We start from the raw sequence: 16,771 nt of genomic DNA on the forward strand, positions 1-16,771 counted from the left end.
CTGTCTCTCTCTCTGTCTCTCTCTGTCTCTGTCTCTCTCTCTCTCTCTCTCTCTCTCTCTCTCTCTCTCTCTCTCTCTCTCTCTCTCTCTCTCTCTCTCTCTCTCGTTCTCTCTTTCTCTCGTGTGTGTGTAATCGGACCATGAATGAAAGAAAGGGAAGTCTCTAGCGCGCTCGGGAATAATTAGGCGGTAGAGCCTACCGGGAACCGACAAGCAAGCTGTACCGTGGCTTTTCCCAGGATGCCTTGCGAACCAGAGATAGAACTGGGTCCAGAACCGTTGCAGGGTTCTGGCTGTAAGTCCTTACCTGGTCCAGAAGCGCTACCATGGACCCCCAGGAGAACTACCATGACTTCACCAGGAATCAGACCTTCGTGACCATAAGTATCCACAGCGTCGTAGACACATTGGTGATGACTTCCTACCTCTTACTGGTTCTGTGCACCGGGCTGTGGGTATGACGTGACCTGTGGGCTGGGGTATAGCATTCCGGACCATTACCCCTTCCTACGCCTTATAACCGCGCCCCCACCCCACCCCCGCCCCGCTCGAAATAGCAACCCAAATGTGCCTGCCCCTGCTGCCTAGAACCTCAAACCTGAATGGTATTTGAAAGTCCTTGTGAGGAGAGTGGTGATGGCAGAAACGGACACAGTGTGCTGCTGTAACACTGTCCCCTCGATCCAGGAGTTACCCATCTGCACATCCAGACAATCGTGTGGAAAGCACTGGTGCCTCTCCCCCCACCCCCCACCCCTGTCTCTCTCTCTTGGTTTTTCGAGACAGGGTTTCTCTGTGTAGGCATAGCTGTCCCGGACTCACTTTGTAGACCAGGTTGACCTCGAACTCACAACGATCCCACCTGTTTCTGCCTCCCGAGTGCTGGGATTAAAGGCGAGCGCCACCACTGCCCAGCCAAGCACTGGACTCTTAGAATTATCTACAGGGCTTAAGCATTATAACAGCTAACTTATAATCGAGATGCAATGGAGAGCACACAGGAGGATGTGCTGAAGGTTACACCCGACTGTTATATGACCTTTATAAAAGAGATGAACTAAAAGAGTCTAGGAAGCAATTTTCCATGCATACTCAGGCTGGGACTCTATTGTGACTTGAAGTGAGACCCTGAAGGGTTACGAAGCAGAGGATGATGATGGAGCTCAGGTGCAAACCTAGAGTTGTCTGACATGTGACAGGTGTGAGCATCCTCAGATTTTAATACTCACAAAGGCTCCTGGAACCAAGTCCCCATCAACACTAAGGGATGGCTGCTCAGGGCCTATTGCAAACCGGAAGGGAAATTCCTGAATGTACATCCATAGCCCAATACTTTTCTTCACCGGCTTTCATCTTGGGAACTATATTTCCAGGTGGCCTTGGAGAGCACTCCTAGCATTTGAGCTTCAGCTCTGGGGTTCTTCCTCCAGCGTCATTATTAGAAATCCCCTCTGCATCCCAGATGACTCTTGGCCCGACCTGGGGTCCATGTCTGGCCAAGATCTGAGAAACAGTAAACTCACTGCCCCACTTTTCTTCTGGGAGACATAAAAAATGTATGGTGTCCAGCATATATTTTTTTTCCAGAGCTGAGGACCGAACCCAGGGCTTTGCACTTGCTAGGCAAGCACTCTACCACTGAGCTAAATCTCCAACCCCTGTGTCCAGCATTTTTTGATCCCTTCCTTTCATTATATTATTTTTATTTTTCTGAGAAAGGGCCATCTCTCGCTGGCCTGGAACTCACTATGCAGGCCAGGTTAGCCTCGAGCTCACAGAAACCTACCTGCCTCTGCTCCTGAGTGTTAGGATCAAAGGTGCGTACCACTGCAACTTGGATGTTTTTTTGTTTTGTTTTGTTTTTCAAGGCAGAGCTTCTCTGTGTAACAGTCCTGGTTGTCCTGGAACTCACTCTGTAGACCAGGTTGGCCTTGAGCTCACAGAGACCAGTCCACCTCTGCCTCCAGTGCTGGGATTACAGGCGTACACCACCATGCCTGGCTTCTTTGTTTGTTTTAAATGAAAAACAATCATATGCTGTTGTTAATTACCAGATGCTTTTGCATTCAGAGTAACAAGCAAAATGGACAGAAGAGTTAAAGAATAAGTTACTTTTCTTCCCCCATGCATCTCACCTTTCAGGGGTAACCAGAGATTGTATGTTTTCTCTATTTTCTCAGTGCTTATACAAACATACAGACACATAATACATAATGTATATGCTGTATGCTCTTTTCCCTCCTAGTGTATCTGGAGAGTCCCTCACACTGACACTTAGAGGCCTCACTGGATTTAGTTATCTGTAGAATAATAGTAACACCTAAATGCGGTGTCCAGTTATTCTCTACGAGCTGTATTCCATCACAGGGTTTTTGTTTCAGGTTTTACTGTCACATAGTCGCGGCACAATAAAAGACTTCTTCCTGGCTGGCCAAAATCTAGCATGGTGGTCGGTGAGTACACTTGTATGTCTGCTTGGGGGCTTTCTGTGTCGGCTGGTTTAGTACTTCATTTGTCTGAAATCCAAAATAAATTGAAGTTGCTAAATCAGGTCTCCCCCCCCTCTCATCCTCTCTAACCCCCCCCCCTTTTTTCCCCCTGAGACAGGGTTTCTCTGTGTAGCTCTGGACTTGCTTTGTAGACCAGGTTGGCCTCAAACTCAGAGATCTGCCTGCCTCTGTCTCCCTAAATTCTGGGATTACATGCGTGGGCTACCACACCTGGTTCAGTAGGATGCATCTTTTTTTGTTTTTTGTTTTTTTGTTTTTTTGTTTTTTTGTTTTTTTGTTTTTTCTAGACATAGTTTCTCTGTGTAGCCCTGGCTGGCCTGGACTCACTTTGTAGACCAGGCTGGCCTCGAACTCACAGTGATCTGCCTGCCTCTGCCTCCCAAGTGCTGGGATTAAAGGCGTGAGCCACCACTGCCCGGCCAGTAGGATGCATCTATGTGCAGGTTTGTACGTGCCTGTGTATGTACACAAGCCAGGGAAGTACCCTGAGTGTCCTACTCCACTTCCCTTGACTTCCTTGACACAGGGTCTCTCACTGAACCTGGAGTTAGGCTGGCAGCTAATTGAGCTCTCAGCAAGTCTCCTGTCTCTGCTCCCCACAGTGCCAGGGGAAGAGATGCACAGCAGCCACACCTGTTGTTCTATGCAAGTGTTGAGGTTTGAACTCGGGACCCCGTGCTTTACCATCAAGCACCCTTAACCACTGAGCCACACCAGTCCAATACTCATATTTAAACTAGTTTGGCTGTCCTGGACTCGCTTTGTAGGCCAGGCTGGCCTCGAACTCACAGCGATCCCACCTGCCTCTGCCTCTGCTGGGATTAAAGGCGTGCGCCACCACACCAGGCAGAAAAGATCTTTCAATGGCAGAGTTATACAAGGGAGATTTGAAGTGGACCATGCCTTGCCCAGGTGGATGGAGTACGCGGTATTCTGAGCAGAGGGACCAGCGTGTACCAAAGCTGGTAGTGCCGAATAGCTTGGTGCTGGAGGGAGGGAGGCGTGGCAGGAAGGCAGAATCCTTATTTGTATGCTAAATAATGCTTCAATTGTTGTATCTGTTAAGGTTCTCTGAAAGAACAGAACTGGTATCTATATGTGGATGTACAACGTACAGGCTTATCTGATGTGGTCCAGGAAGTTCAGCAATGGCTGTCTCATTCTTGAGAGGCTGAGAACCCAGCAGCATCTCACGCTGCGAATCTGGCTAGCTCAGTAGTTCGGGTCTGGTGCTGAAGGCCTGGAGGAGTACTATAGTGGAGCCCCTGGTTTTCAGACTACATTGGAATCCTGAATAAGCTGGTTCTGATGTCAGAGAAGGAAAATGCTGTAGCAACAGGATAGATGTGCTCGCCGGGGGTTGGGAGTGAGGGGTGGGGGGTGTGGTTGGGGGGTAGGGGTTGGGAGGTTAGGAGGCTGAGGGCAAGCAGGCAGCAAAGAGTTCCTTCTTCCATGTCCTTTTATCTGACCTGTCACCAGAAGATGCCTTACACACTCAGGGGGTTCCTGCTTTAATAATTCGATCAAGAAGCTGGCTGTGGTGGCACACGACTTTAATCCCAGCACTTGGGAGACAGAGGCAGGCAGATCGCTGTGAGTTCAAGGCCAGCCTGGTCTACAAAGTGAGTCCAGGACAGCCAGAGCTGTTAAGAGAAACCTTGCCTCAAAAAACCAAAGATCAAGAAAATCCTCATCAGGAATAACCAGCTGCTTTCATTTTAGTTGACTCCAGGTTATCTTAGGGTTTCCATTACTGTGCTGAAACACAATGACCAAAAGCAACTTGGGTTATTTGGCTTAGACTTCCATTTCTACCTCAAAGTTCATTAGGGAAAGAAGTCAGGACAGGAACTCAAGCAGGGCAGGACCCTGGAGGCAGGAGCTGAGGCAGAGGCCATGGAGGGGTGCTGCTTATTGACTTGCTCCTATGGCTTGCTCAGCCTGCTTTCTTATAGACCCCGGGACCACCAGCCCAGTCATGGCCCCACCCACAGTGGGTTGGGCTCTCCCTCATCAAATCACTAATTAAGAAAATGCTCCACAGGCTTTTCTAAAGCTTGATTTTATGGAGGCATTTTCTCCACTGAGGCTACCTCCTCTCTGAAGACTTTAGCTTGTGTCAAGTTGACATAAAACCAGGCAGCGCACAGGTCTGACAACCAGCATTAGCTGTCACAATTGTAAAAGGCGATTCTGTCCAGGAGTACTGACTCAGACCCCACAGCAGGATGCTGACCATCCACAACCCTGCATCTGTGCTGGCAGTGCCCTGGGAAAGAAGAATTGGGCGTGGGTTTATTTCCCATTTTCTGATGCATTACCAACAAGTCCAAAGTGGTTGCTACCTCCCGCTTACTTGGATCAGTCAGCATAATGTCATCAATATAGGTGGATCAGAAAAATACCATGTAGAGGAAGCACCCAACCAAGATCCCTTCAGGGGCTGGAGAGATGGCTCAGTGGTTAAAAGCACTGGCTGCTCTTCCAGAGGATCCGGATTCAACTCCCAGCACACACACGGTAGCTTACAACTGTCTGTAACTTCACTTCCAGGGGACCTGACACCCTCGCACAGACATACATGCAATCAAAACACCAGTGTACATAAAACAAAAATAAATAATTAAAAAAAAAGATCCCTTTGGACTACTTTATGACATGAGGTGGGAGAGATAATTATACCCCTGAGATAACACTGTAAGGCCTTGTCAATGGAAAACAAATTGCTCCTGGTGGTGTTTATGAATAGATATCTAGCTAAAGCATCTGCTAGATCAGTAGCTGCATAACAATTCCTGGGAGATGTGTTAATCTCCTCAAGTTAGGAGACCATGTTGGGTACAACTGCGATTGAACTCACCACTTGCTTTTATTTTCATAGTCATTCTCCACAACTGACTTGCCTTCTTCAGAGGTCAGATAGGAGAATTATAGGGAGATGTGGTGGGAACCACCACTCTTGCATCTTACAAAGTGAGTCCAGGACAGCCAGGGCTATTACACAGAGAATTTCTGTCTCAAAAAACCAACTAACCAGCCAGCCAACCAAACAAACAACCAGCCAATCAACCAACCAACCAACCAATAAGCCAATCAGCCAGCCAGTCAATCAACCAACCAATCAGCCAGCCAGCCAGCCAGCCAGCCAGCCAGCCAATCAAACACACTAGACCAGCTACACTGAGGTAGAACCGTTGCATCACTGGGATGATCCATCCTCGTGAGCTGAGGCTGGAAAATCCCCTGTGTTAACTGAGGCCAGCATCGTAGTGAGTCTGGAGACATCCTGAGATACACAAGGACTTGTCTCAAAATAAATAAATGAGTAATGGCTCAAAAAATGCAACTCCACCACTTTCACGTTTTCTCCATGGGGGTCATCCCTTGGGCAGAACTTCTATGCTCAAATTCACTATGTAGCTGAGGATGACCTTGAACTTCTGATCCTTTTGCTCCTACCACCCTCCCCAGCCCCCAAGTGCTGGAATCACGGGTTTATGGAATGGAACTTGGGTTTTGCACAGGCTAGGTGAGTGCTTGATGATGGAGCCACTCTCTCAGCTCATAAACATGACGATTTAGAGTACCAGAAGGGCTTTGACGCACAGTTGTCTTCTGATTTTCAGATGGGCATTTCCATTTATTCCTCAAATATTGGCAGCAGCCACTATATGGGTTTGGCTGGAATAGGCGCAGCTTCGGGGATTGCTGTTGGGGCCCTTGAGTGGAACGTAAGTCATGTCTAGCAATATCTTTGGCAGTAACTTAACTCGATCATTGTCCAAGTAAGACCCAAACACAAAATCTTGCTTTTTAACGCCAAGTGACTTTTAAAGATGTCTCAGAGAGTATTGATTTTTCAAAAGGATTGTGCTACTTTTTATTCTCTTTAGTAAGTCAAGAAGCAGGGTACATGTATGCCATGGGTTATAGGAGTACAGTGAACAAAGATTCATTAGATCAGTCAGGTGGGGAGAAGGTCATGGCACCTAAGGGTATGCATCTCTCTCTTTATGGAGGAACACAAGCATATCCCATGCGCCCATGCACACACACACACACACAGAAACTGTATTTTGAATACATATTGAGAAACGTTCAACTAAGCTCTCTGAGACTGTCAACTAGTTACTGCAAAGTTTCTACTTTTAAACATCAGTTTAAATTATAAGCCATAGAAAGTAAATTATAAGCCATAGAAAATACTGGATTCCTTATTTCGTTCATGGAATAGACATGTCATAGGAAATAGAATTTATTCTCCAAAAGTATAAATTAATTTATTAACCCTGCACTATTTACCTATTTATATATAAATAATTTGTCTTGCTTGATCAATGAGAAAGTTACTATGCTTTATGTGCATCTTCTTTCTTTCTTTCTTTCTTTTTTTTAAAGATTTATTTATTATTTATACAGTATGATCAGATCACATTATAGATGGTTGTGAGCCACCATGTGGTTGCTGGGAATTGAACTCAGGACCTCTGGAGGAGCAGTCAGTGCTCTTAACCACTGAGCCATCTCTCCAGCCCCCATCTTCTTTCTTATAAGCTATAAAAAATAAGGATTACTTCTACAGAGTCCAAACTTAATAAAATAATGTCTTTTCTTTATCACTTGTTTTTCTCTCTCCTTCTCTCCCAACCTTTTCATTATTCTTTCCTCCCCTCTCCTCCCCTTCCCTCTTTTCCCCTCTTCCTTTTTGGTTCCCCTTCTTCCTTCCCCCTTTTCTGATTCCCTCCCCTGCCCTCCCTTTCCCCCTTCCTCTCCCTCCTTCCGTCCCCTTCCTTTCTTCTGATACTTACAGAGATCCTCAGACCTGTGGCTATCTTCCTGCCTTTGACTAGTGAGTGCTGGAATTACATATGTGGTTCACTGTGTCTAGCTTCTTCTTCTTCTTCTCCTCCTCCTCCTCCTCCTCCTTCTTCTTTTTCTGAGACAGGGTTTTTCTGTGTAGCCTTGGCTGTCCTGGACTCACTTTATTGACCAGGCTGGCCTTGAACTCATAGTGATCTGCCTGCCTCTGCCTCCCGAGTGCTGGAATTAAAGATGTGCGCCACCACGGCTGGCTCTTCTGTTTGTTTTAAGCTATCTTTTAAATTGATTTATAAGACACCTCAATTCTTATTTAGTAGACAAACAATATGCTAAAAACAATAATTTGGAAATGAACCCCCAAGTTAGTGAACTTTCAACGACAGTGTGCCTGGAAGCTAAGCTTTTGGTGTGGAAAGGCCTGTGATTGGGTCTTTGTTTGTAAGTGCCCAGCAGTGATGCGTTATCAGGTTTGGATGGACAGGTACAGAACCCATATTTCTTTTAAGAGCCCCTGACTTGATTCTTCGCTTTGTTCTTTATTTTAGAGTATATTTGCGCTTTTTGTTCTTGGTTGGATATTTGTTCCTGTCTATAGCAAGGCTGAGGTAAGTCCATTAGCAGTTACTCTATTCTTTAGGATAATTAAAACAAAACAAAACAAAACAAAACAAAACAAAAAACCATTGTGCTGGTTGTGGTGGGCCCACGCCTGTAATCCCAGCACTGGGAGAGGCAGAGGTAGGTGGATCTCTGTGAGTTGGAGGCCAGACTGGTTTACAAAGTGAGTCCAGGATAGAGAACTCCATCTAAACACACACACACACACACACACACACACACACACACACACACACACACTATTGCCTGTGTAGGAAAACATCAAGAAGGATAAATTACACTTGTCAGTCTTTGGTTCTGGCACTGGCTTCCCTAAATCTGCAGATACCTAAAATGTGCCTTTCTGTCCTGGGTAGACAGACACAATTAATTATCTGTTTATACAGGAACTTAGCTTTTAAGGCTTTTACAGAAAAATATTTCAAAACATTATAAAAAATAAGATGTAGAGAAACGGAGGCGAACAAACATGTTAATAACTAGAAGACAGACTTGGTACCCTAAGATGCTATTTCTTCTTCAATGGCTTACTCATAGGATGAAATTCCACACAAGAGCCAAGCAGGGTGAGAAATTTGACAGGCTTATCCTAAAGCCAGAGGTGTAAGATAGTGAAGGCATTGCCAAAAAGATGCAGAACTGCCTGACTAAACACTGACATTTGTTAGAAAGCATGAACAAAACCATGTTATATTAATTTAGAGATAAGCACACTGCTGTGATTCAGGTAAGTCCCCCAGTGGCCCATCAAAGGATTGGTCTCTGTGGTGCTACTCGGAAGCTGCAGAAGCAGAAGCCTTAAGTTGGCGTAAACTTAGGCTTATTAGCCATGGAAGGCTGATGGCCCTGAGTCTGCTAACTTATTTGTGAATCTTACAGAAAAGTAAGAAGTAAGAGGGAGAGAGAAAATAAGCCACTCACACACATACATTCAAGAGAAAAGGTAGATGGAATTAGGCATCTTGACTTCAACTGAAGTCAGGTTTCCCAATTTTCAGCACATACATTCAAGAGAAAAGGATCAAGAGAAGAGGTGGATGAAGTCAGGCATCTTAACTTCACAGAGAAACCTTGTCTCAAAAAACAAAAACAAACAAACAAAAAAGAATATAAAACTGTAATCACTATGTGTAATTGAAACTCATGATTAAGAAGTGATTGTCATGTGATTTTTTTTCCTGCATGAAGGATTTCACTTAGATATATAAAGACTAAGAGATAAAATAAAGCTGTTGGCGTGCACACACACACACACACACACACACACACACACACACACACACACACACACATGGTGGATGAAGCAAGGTTCCAACAGCCTTTGGCTATCCTGGACTTGCTTTGTAGACCAGGCTGCCCTGGAACTCACAGTGATCCACCTGTGCAGGGAATTACAGGTGTGTGCCACTGCACCCAGATAAGTTTCATATTCTTAAAAACAAGTTATTCTAAATCCCACATCTGATCACTCAGCTCCTCATTTTCTTCTGGTAATACATCTATATCCTAAAGTAACAAACCAGATATTTTTAACAGCCAGTTTCTCTTGTCCTGGCAGGTAGCAGTTTAGAGTTACAGAAAAGGAGATAGACATCATATTATTCTAACGTAACACAAAATTTTTTAAAGAGTTATTTATTTATGTGTATGAGTGCTCTGTCTTCATGAACACCAGAAGAAGGAAGGCATCAGATCCCATTCTAGATGGTTGTGAGCCACCAAGTGGTTGCTGGGAATTGAACTCAGGACCTCTGGAAGAGCAGCCGGTGCTCTTACCCTCTGAGCCATCTCTCCAAGCCCTTAACACAACTCTCATTCATCTAACACAGTGAATTACCTACCTATTCTTATACTGTTTTCACAGTAAATTAAATGTATAGCTAGCTAGAGAGATTTAGGCCAGAGATCTGTTCCTTTTCTGGAGACAGCAGAAAGAAGAAGATTCTGTTCATCCTGCTTGCTGCACAGCACTAAGTCCTCAAGGTGGACACCAAAACCCGTCAGCAAAGTTATAGCTATAAACCCAGGAAAACCACATCTAGCAATGGACACAGAAGCTCAGTCTTCACAGTGGGCACTGAAACTCAATGATTGTCTTTGATCATTAGCCTGCCTCCTGTAGGTGAAACTCTCAGGTCGTTGGCAACCCAGCTCGCTTTGTTCTTGCTCCCTGACCTTAGCAGACCTTTAATTTAGCAAGTGAGAATGTATTTGTTTTTAATTTTTATGTTGTGCCCTAGGTTTTCTGGTACAAAGGAGCTGGCAAAACTCCCTGGCCTGATTTAATTAACTGTAAACAGCACTTTAATTTAATCTTTTTAACTGTACATATTTTAAGCTTTTCTTTAAAAAACCAAAACAATCCCACCCCTCCCCCCCCAAAAAAAACCCCAGCTAAATCATTACTCCACCTAGTGTTATGCATTGTCATTGCATTGCCCAGTGGGGAGTTAGAAACCCCCCAAGGATGTTCAAACAGGACACAAAACAGACTTAAAACCCCTACTGAAATAAACGTTTATAATTAAAAGTCTCCCAACGGAGTGGGAAGATTTTAATGGGCACAGGAAGGACTGAGGTAATGGCCTCCCGGCCCAGCTTCAGACCAACCACATGGCTTCCAGGTAGCAGGTGATTCTAAGTATTGGCAGCTGATGGAGAAATGGGACTAGGCTAGGCGGGACTGTGTGAGAGCGTCCACAGGAAGTGCAAATATGCTTTTGAAAGACCCTTAAAAACTCCATAATAGGGCTGGAAGGATGGCTCAGTGGTTAAGAGCACTGACTGCTCTTCCAGAGGTCCTGAGTTCAATTCCCAGCAACCACTTGGTGCCTCACAACTACCTATCATGTGATTTGATGCCCTCTTCTGGCCTGCAAGTGTGCATGCAGGCAGAGCAATGTATACATTATAATAAATAAATCTTATATTTAAAAAAACTCCATAATAAACAGGTTGGAACTAATGTTCCAGGGGGTGGGGGAAAACCCCACATATGCAAATAGCCACTGGAAAGGCTTTTATCCTTAATAAGAACAAATGCTAGCTTAAAATCAAATACAACTTCAGGCCCCTTCGTCTATTCTCTCATGAGCTGGTCAGTGGGTTTCAGCCACATGAGCAGAAACAGGAGAGGCCCAGGGAAAAAACAAGGTATCCTATATATACCCACAGGTCCCTGAGACAATCTGCCGCACGGAACCATGTGGAAAGGACACCAGAGCCACCAGGAGGCAGGAGGTGGGAAGGAGGTGTAGGTTGGGGCTTTGCTGGGCTTTGCTGGCTAGGGCAAGGCAGGGTGGATCTTTGGGCTGCCTGGCTTAGGTAATTTCATCAGCCGCAGAGAACTATTTGTCTCCAGGGTGCACAGGCTGGATGCACGCACGAGGAGGCCCCAGGCTCGGGACTGGTTAACTTACTGTCGAATGCATGCTCTAGCCTGGGCCCTTAGGAACTGGCTAGTCTCTTCCCAGACAGAAAGATTTAGCATTCTTTTTTTTTTTTTTAATATTTCATTTAATTTTAATTTATGTGTGTTGGTGTGAGGGTGTCAGATTTTGGAGTTACAGACAGTTGTGAGCTGCCATGTGGGTGCTGGGAATTGAACCCGGGTCCTTTGGAAGAGCAGGCAGTGCTCTTAACCACTGAGCCATCTCCCTAGCCCCAGATTTAACATTCTTAAAAAAAATTTAAATTTAGTTTAGTTTTATGTATTGGAGTGTTTTGCCTGTGTGTATGTGCACTACACGTGTGCCTGGTGCCTCAAAAGGCCTGGAGAAGGCGCTGGACTCCCTGCAATTAGATTCACAGATGATTGTCAGCTGCCATGAGGGTGTTGGGAGCTCAACCCAAGTCTTCTGTAAGAGCAACACGTGCTCTCAACCACTGAGCCATTTCTCTAGGTCCTGGGAAGAGTACTTTTTGGTTGCTGTTGTTGTTTGTTTTTCAAGACAGGGTCTCTCTGTGTTAGCCTTGGCTGTCCTGGACTGGCTTTGTAGACCAGGCTGGCCTCGAACTCACAGCAATCCGCCTGCCTCTGCCTCCTGAGTGCTGGGATTAAAGGCGTGCATCACCATGCCAGGCCTGGAAAGATTATTTTAAAGATTCAAAAACATAAAAAAATATCTGCAAGCCGAGTGTGGTGGTGCATGCCTTTAGTCCCAGCACTCAAGAGGCAGAGGCAGGTGGATCTCTGTGAGTTCAAGGCCAGCTTGGTCTACAAAGTGAGTCTAGGACAGCCAGGCTGTTACACAGAGAAACTCTGTCTTGAAAAACCTAATACTAATAACAATAGTAATAATAATCTGTAGCATACACTAGGATGAATAAAAGGCCAGTAAGTGCATGCTGTGGCATAAACCCCTGTAGCAAGAGCAGATTGCTACAGCTCCAAACAAGCCTGGGAAGGAGGCAGACCCTCTGGAATCTTGAACTTGTAGCCTCTACAACTGAGGGACAGTAGTCAACCTGTTGGTTAAGCCACTTAAAACAGGTTCCTTTGGGACATCATCATCTGACTGGAGTGTTCACACGGAGGTGGCTGAGAACTGACTGCACCGTCAGCTTATATCTCCCACCAGCCATGTTTGACGAAGCACTTCCGTTTGTTCCATAGTGAATAATCTATCATCACTGCACATTTCCAATTAGCTGGGTTTCTTTCTGCAGAGCCTGGAACCTAAGCTGCTGTCTTGGTCTCTATTGCTGTGACAAAACACCACGACCAAAAAGCAAGTTGGGGAGAAGAGGGCTTATTTGGCTTATCCTTCCACATTGCTGTTCATTATTGAAGGAAGTTAGGACGGGAACTCAAACAGGGGACGATCCTGGGGGCAGGAGCTGATGCAGAGGCCATGGTGGGGTGCTGCTTACTGGCTTGCTTCCCCTGGCTTTCTTATAGAACCTAGGACCACCAGCCCAGGAATGACACCACCCACAATGGGCTGGACCCTCCCCCATCAATTACTAATTGAGAAAGTGCCTTACAGCTGGATCTTACGGAGGCATTTCCTCAACTGAGGCTCTGTTTTCTCTGAAGACGCTAATCAAACTGACACAAAACCAGCCGGTACAACAGCTGTGCCAGCTTCTCCTTCCTGGTTGTTCCCAGCTTGACTGGCGCCAAAGGCAGTAAGCCCACACCTGTGCTCCTGAGCCATTCCCCCTGTCTGGAAGCATCTCTGTGACATAAAAACTGCGCGAACGAGTCACCCTGTGTCCTTCCTCTGACCTCTCACGACCTGATGGTGACTTGCTCTGTTGCTTCTGCAGGTGGTGACACTGCCAGAATACTTGAGGAAGCGGTTCGGCAGCCTCCGGATCCAGCTTGTCTTCTCTTTCTTCTTCTTAATCGTCTATATCTTCAGCAGGCTCGCAGTGAGTTCTTGTACGCGGTGTAGAGACCCATGAGGCAAGTCCTCGGACTACCTCTCCAAAGAGGTGACTTTCCTCCTGCAAGGAGTGATGCGGAGGGAGTGTGGTCTGAGCAAAACTGGCGAGGGCATCCCAAGGATGTGCCTGGTTGTCTCTACTCTGTCTCTTGATTATTTTCTTTTGACACCTGTACAAACCATGTGACAGTAATTTATTGATGTGCTTGCTTACTATGTGTCTTCTCCAACTCCATTCAAGTGACCTGAGTCCATGGTCCTTTTTTTTGGTATGTTTACTGCACCCCACTCTGAGCCTAGAATGTATTTAGCACATATGGCACCGAATAGATGCTTTTTCACAAACCAAACGAATGGCATTTACCACGGAGTCATTGTGGAGTCTCAGGAATCACTTGGGGGAATAAATGGTGGGAAGAATCTCTACCCATTTTATACCTGAGTTTAGAGGGTAGAATAATAAAGAAAGGTCAGCCAGGTAAATTATGAGCAGATGCTTTAAAGTCAGAGTCAGCTCAGCCAGTGATTGACAAAGTAGGTTGGCAGGCCAATGCAATAAGTGACTGCTTTGTACAGCCGTTGGGTCGAGGCTGATTCTCATACCTTATTTAAAGGGTGGTTAAAAACTAGAGGCAGTGTACTGATGTACAGCCCTCAAAACCTGTAATATTTATCGTACGGTCTTGTACAAAAATGTTTGTCAACCCTTGTTAAGTATATGGTGGGTTCAAGTGAATTTGGTAGCAATCTAAAAGCACATAGAGCCGGGTGTGGTAGTGCACACCTTTAATCCCAGCAGAGGCAGGCGGATCGCTGTGAGTTCGAGGCCAGCCTGATCTACAAAGCGAGTCCAGGACAGCCAAGGCTACACAGAGAAACCCTGTCTCGAAAAAACCACACACATAAAAACAAAACAAAACAAAAAAGCAAAAAACCCACACGCATACACAGTTCCTGGAGAGATGCAAAAGGTGTTTTGCGCAACAAATGCTCACAGGGAAAAATAGCCCCTGTTTTTTTCCTGGTCGCAGAACCACAATGACTTCTCAGAGCATTATCACCACTCCGAGGCTCAGTCGTGTTAACTGGGCGACTTGGCTTAACCCATGCCCTTGAAGGTACTAACTCTGGTGGAGGGCGCACAATTTGGGCAGTCCTCTCTCGGTGCCCACTGGTGGAGGGGTGCTGCCCAGAGGCCACCTCTTCCGGATGGCTTCCAAGGCCATTTCTCTCTGGGGCTGCTGTTGATTCCGCTGGAGATGGAGGTGCAGTGTCTAACCTTGCTCCCCTTTCAGATGGAGATCGGCTTCGGCGCCATGTTCTTGAAGATGGTGTGGGACACGGATATCTACCAGACAATGCTGGTTGTGCTGATCATCACGGGCACTTACACCATCACAGGTGAGGTTGCTCCGACCACGCGTGCATTTAGATTGACACAAGCGCTCAGCAGAGAATTAGGGACTCCTGGATTTCCTAATGTATAATGGGAGGTGGAGACACCTCCAGGAATCATCCTGGCTTGGGAAGCTCTCGTCAAAGAATGACTGACAGATAGGTCAGCGGAGATCATGTTTACGGCACAATGGGGCATGACACTGTGGGTTACCAGGTAACAAGGTAGGGGTACACAAAGTGGATGAGGGGGAAAGTGAGGCAGGGCCTCAGATGGCATCTTTTAGAAAGGCACGTCTGAGACACGGTCCCTGGAGGCATCACGCATGGCCCATTAACAAGCCTGCAGGCAGCCACAGACTTTGGACATCTGCATAATAGGGGTGCTGGAGTGTAGCTCTCCACCAGTGATGGCTACTGGCCCATGGTGGGGGTGGGGAGGGGCTCACGTCCCTTTGGAGGATTAGTCACTGGAAGTTTAACCAGCTCCAGTGTGGACAGCATAACTTGGATTTATTTATTTATTTATTTATTTTGTAAGACAGGATTTCTCTCTGTATAGTCTTGACTATTCTGGAGTCACTTTGTAGAGCAGGCTGGCCTCGAACTACGGAGCTCTGCCTGCCTCTGCCTCCTTGAGTGCTGGGATTACAGGCTTGCACCATTGTGCTTGGCTGGATTCTTTTTTGAGGGGCAGAGGGTGGGGATTGGGGCTAGGGGCTGGAGGGAAGGCCACAAGGGTGGAGGTGGTAGTTCTGGGCGTGAGGGTGATCAGGATGCATCATGTGAAATTCCTAAATGATCAATAAAAATATTCTGTTATATATATTCTCACGTATGCAGCCTCTGCCTAGGGTAGCTCTCATGACTCATTTTCTTCTACTCAAGTAGAGATACTTAGCTGGATAGGAAGCAGTCAACAAGTTGCCTATTGTGCTGAGGAGTCTGAACTGGATTTCTCTTCTGGTGGTATTTGCTGGTGCTTAGAGACAGTTTTGGTTGTGACAACTGGGCAGGGACTGAGCGAAGGTATTATCCGGCTGGGAGAGACCCGGGCAATGCTCATCTCATGGTTGCTTTCCAACTGAGTTTCCACCGGGTGGTCGTGGCACAGGCCTTTAATCCCAGCACTTGGGAGGCAGAGGCAGGTGGATCTCTGTGAGTTCGAGGCCAGCCTGGTCTACAAAGGGAGTCCAGGACAGCCAGGGATACATAGAGAAACCCTTTCTCGGGGGAGCGTGTGGGGGGTGTAGAACCAGGGCACGCGTTTGATTAGTAAAATGGTCTGGAAAAGCACGGATAGTGAAGGAAAACTGAGACATAGAAAGTCAAAATATCGTACTGCTTTGACGCATCTTCTGTTGTTTTCTGAGGACGGCCAATACCATTTGAACATACAAAAAAAGGAGCTGTGAGTGACTCAAGACGAACACACCTGAAACAAACGAACGGTGTATGAATCCCGTAACCATCTGCAACTACACTCTTATGACACCTCAGCAGCCTATTTATGGGCGCAGAACCGTGTTTTCTGAGACAGCATCACGTATATAACTTCAGAATTTATTTCATCGTTATTAGTAGGCGTTTCACTGGTTCAACAAAATTGGCAAAACCGAAAAACAAAGCAAAACAACAACATAAAAGTGCACGAAGAGCAGCATGGAGTGGGAGGAGGAAGCTGAGGCCAAGCTGATGCAAATGCAGGAGACACATCTGAGAGGCGGCCGCTGGGGTGGGGGCAGGGCACACAGTGGGCGGCTCACAGGGCTGCGAGCACCAGCTCTTGAGGCTTTCATTTCCTTTTTTCCTCTTCAGGTGGCCTGGCAGCTGTGGCTTATGTAGAGACCTTACAAGCTGGTATTATGATTTTGGGCTCAGCTTTGCTAATGGGTTTTGGTAAGTACGTAGGCCATAGAGTTGGAATCTTTATTTTTATTTTTTGTTTTTTTTGTTTTTTGTTTTTTGTTTTTTTTCCAGACAGGATTTTTCTGTGTAGCCTTGGCTGTCCTGGACGTTGTAGACCAGACCGGCCTT

General features: G+C 46.2%; 1 protein-coding gene and 1 long non-coding RNA gene across 5 annotated transcripts in view; one reads left to right on the forward strand and one right to left on the reverse strand.

Moving 5' to 3' along the window:
• Positions 1-16,771, reverse strand: part of LOC311581130 — a 174,294-nt gene that overhangs the window by 125,939 nt on the left and 31,584 nt on the right. The gene's annotated exons all lie outside the window — the stretch shown is intronic.
• The window catches only part of LOC311581110 (sodium/glucose cotransporter 1-like), a 46,896-nt gene continuing 30,394 nt past the window's right edge, over positions 270-16,771 (forward strand). For 3 of the 4 annotated variants that reach the window (XM_084753130.1, XM_084753132.1, XM_084753133.1), the window contains exons 1-7: positions 270-455; positions 2,382-2,453; positions 6,137-6,241; positions 7,877-7,936; positions 13,221-13,325; positions 14,635-14,740; positions 16,553-16,633. In XM_084753130.1, the coding sequence (XP_084609256.1) occupies positions 327-455; positions 2,382-2,453; positions 6,137-6,241; positions 7,877-7,936; positions 13,221-13,325; positions 14,635-14,740; positions 16,553-16,633 (658 nt within the window). In that variant the 5' untranslated portion in view covers positions 270-326. The remainder of the gene's footprint in view (positions 456-2,381; positions 2,454-6,136; positions 6,242-7,876; positions 7,937-13,220; positions 13,326-14,634; positions 14,741-16,552; positions 16,634-16,771) is intronic. The other variant, XM_084753131.1, reaches the window with a different exon arrangement.

The sequence above is a fragment of the Acomys minous genome (assembly GCF_964271855.1).
Source record: "Acomys minous genome assembly, chromosome: 13".
Taxonomy (NCBI): Eukaryota; Metazoa; Chordata; class Mammalia; order Rodentia; family Muridae; genus Acomys; species Acomys minous.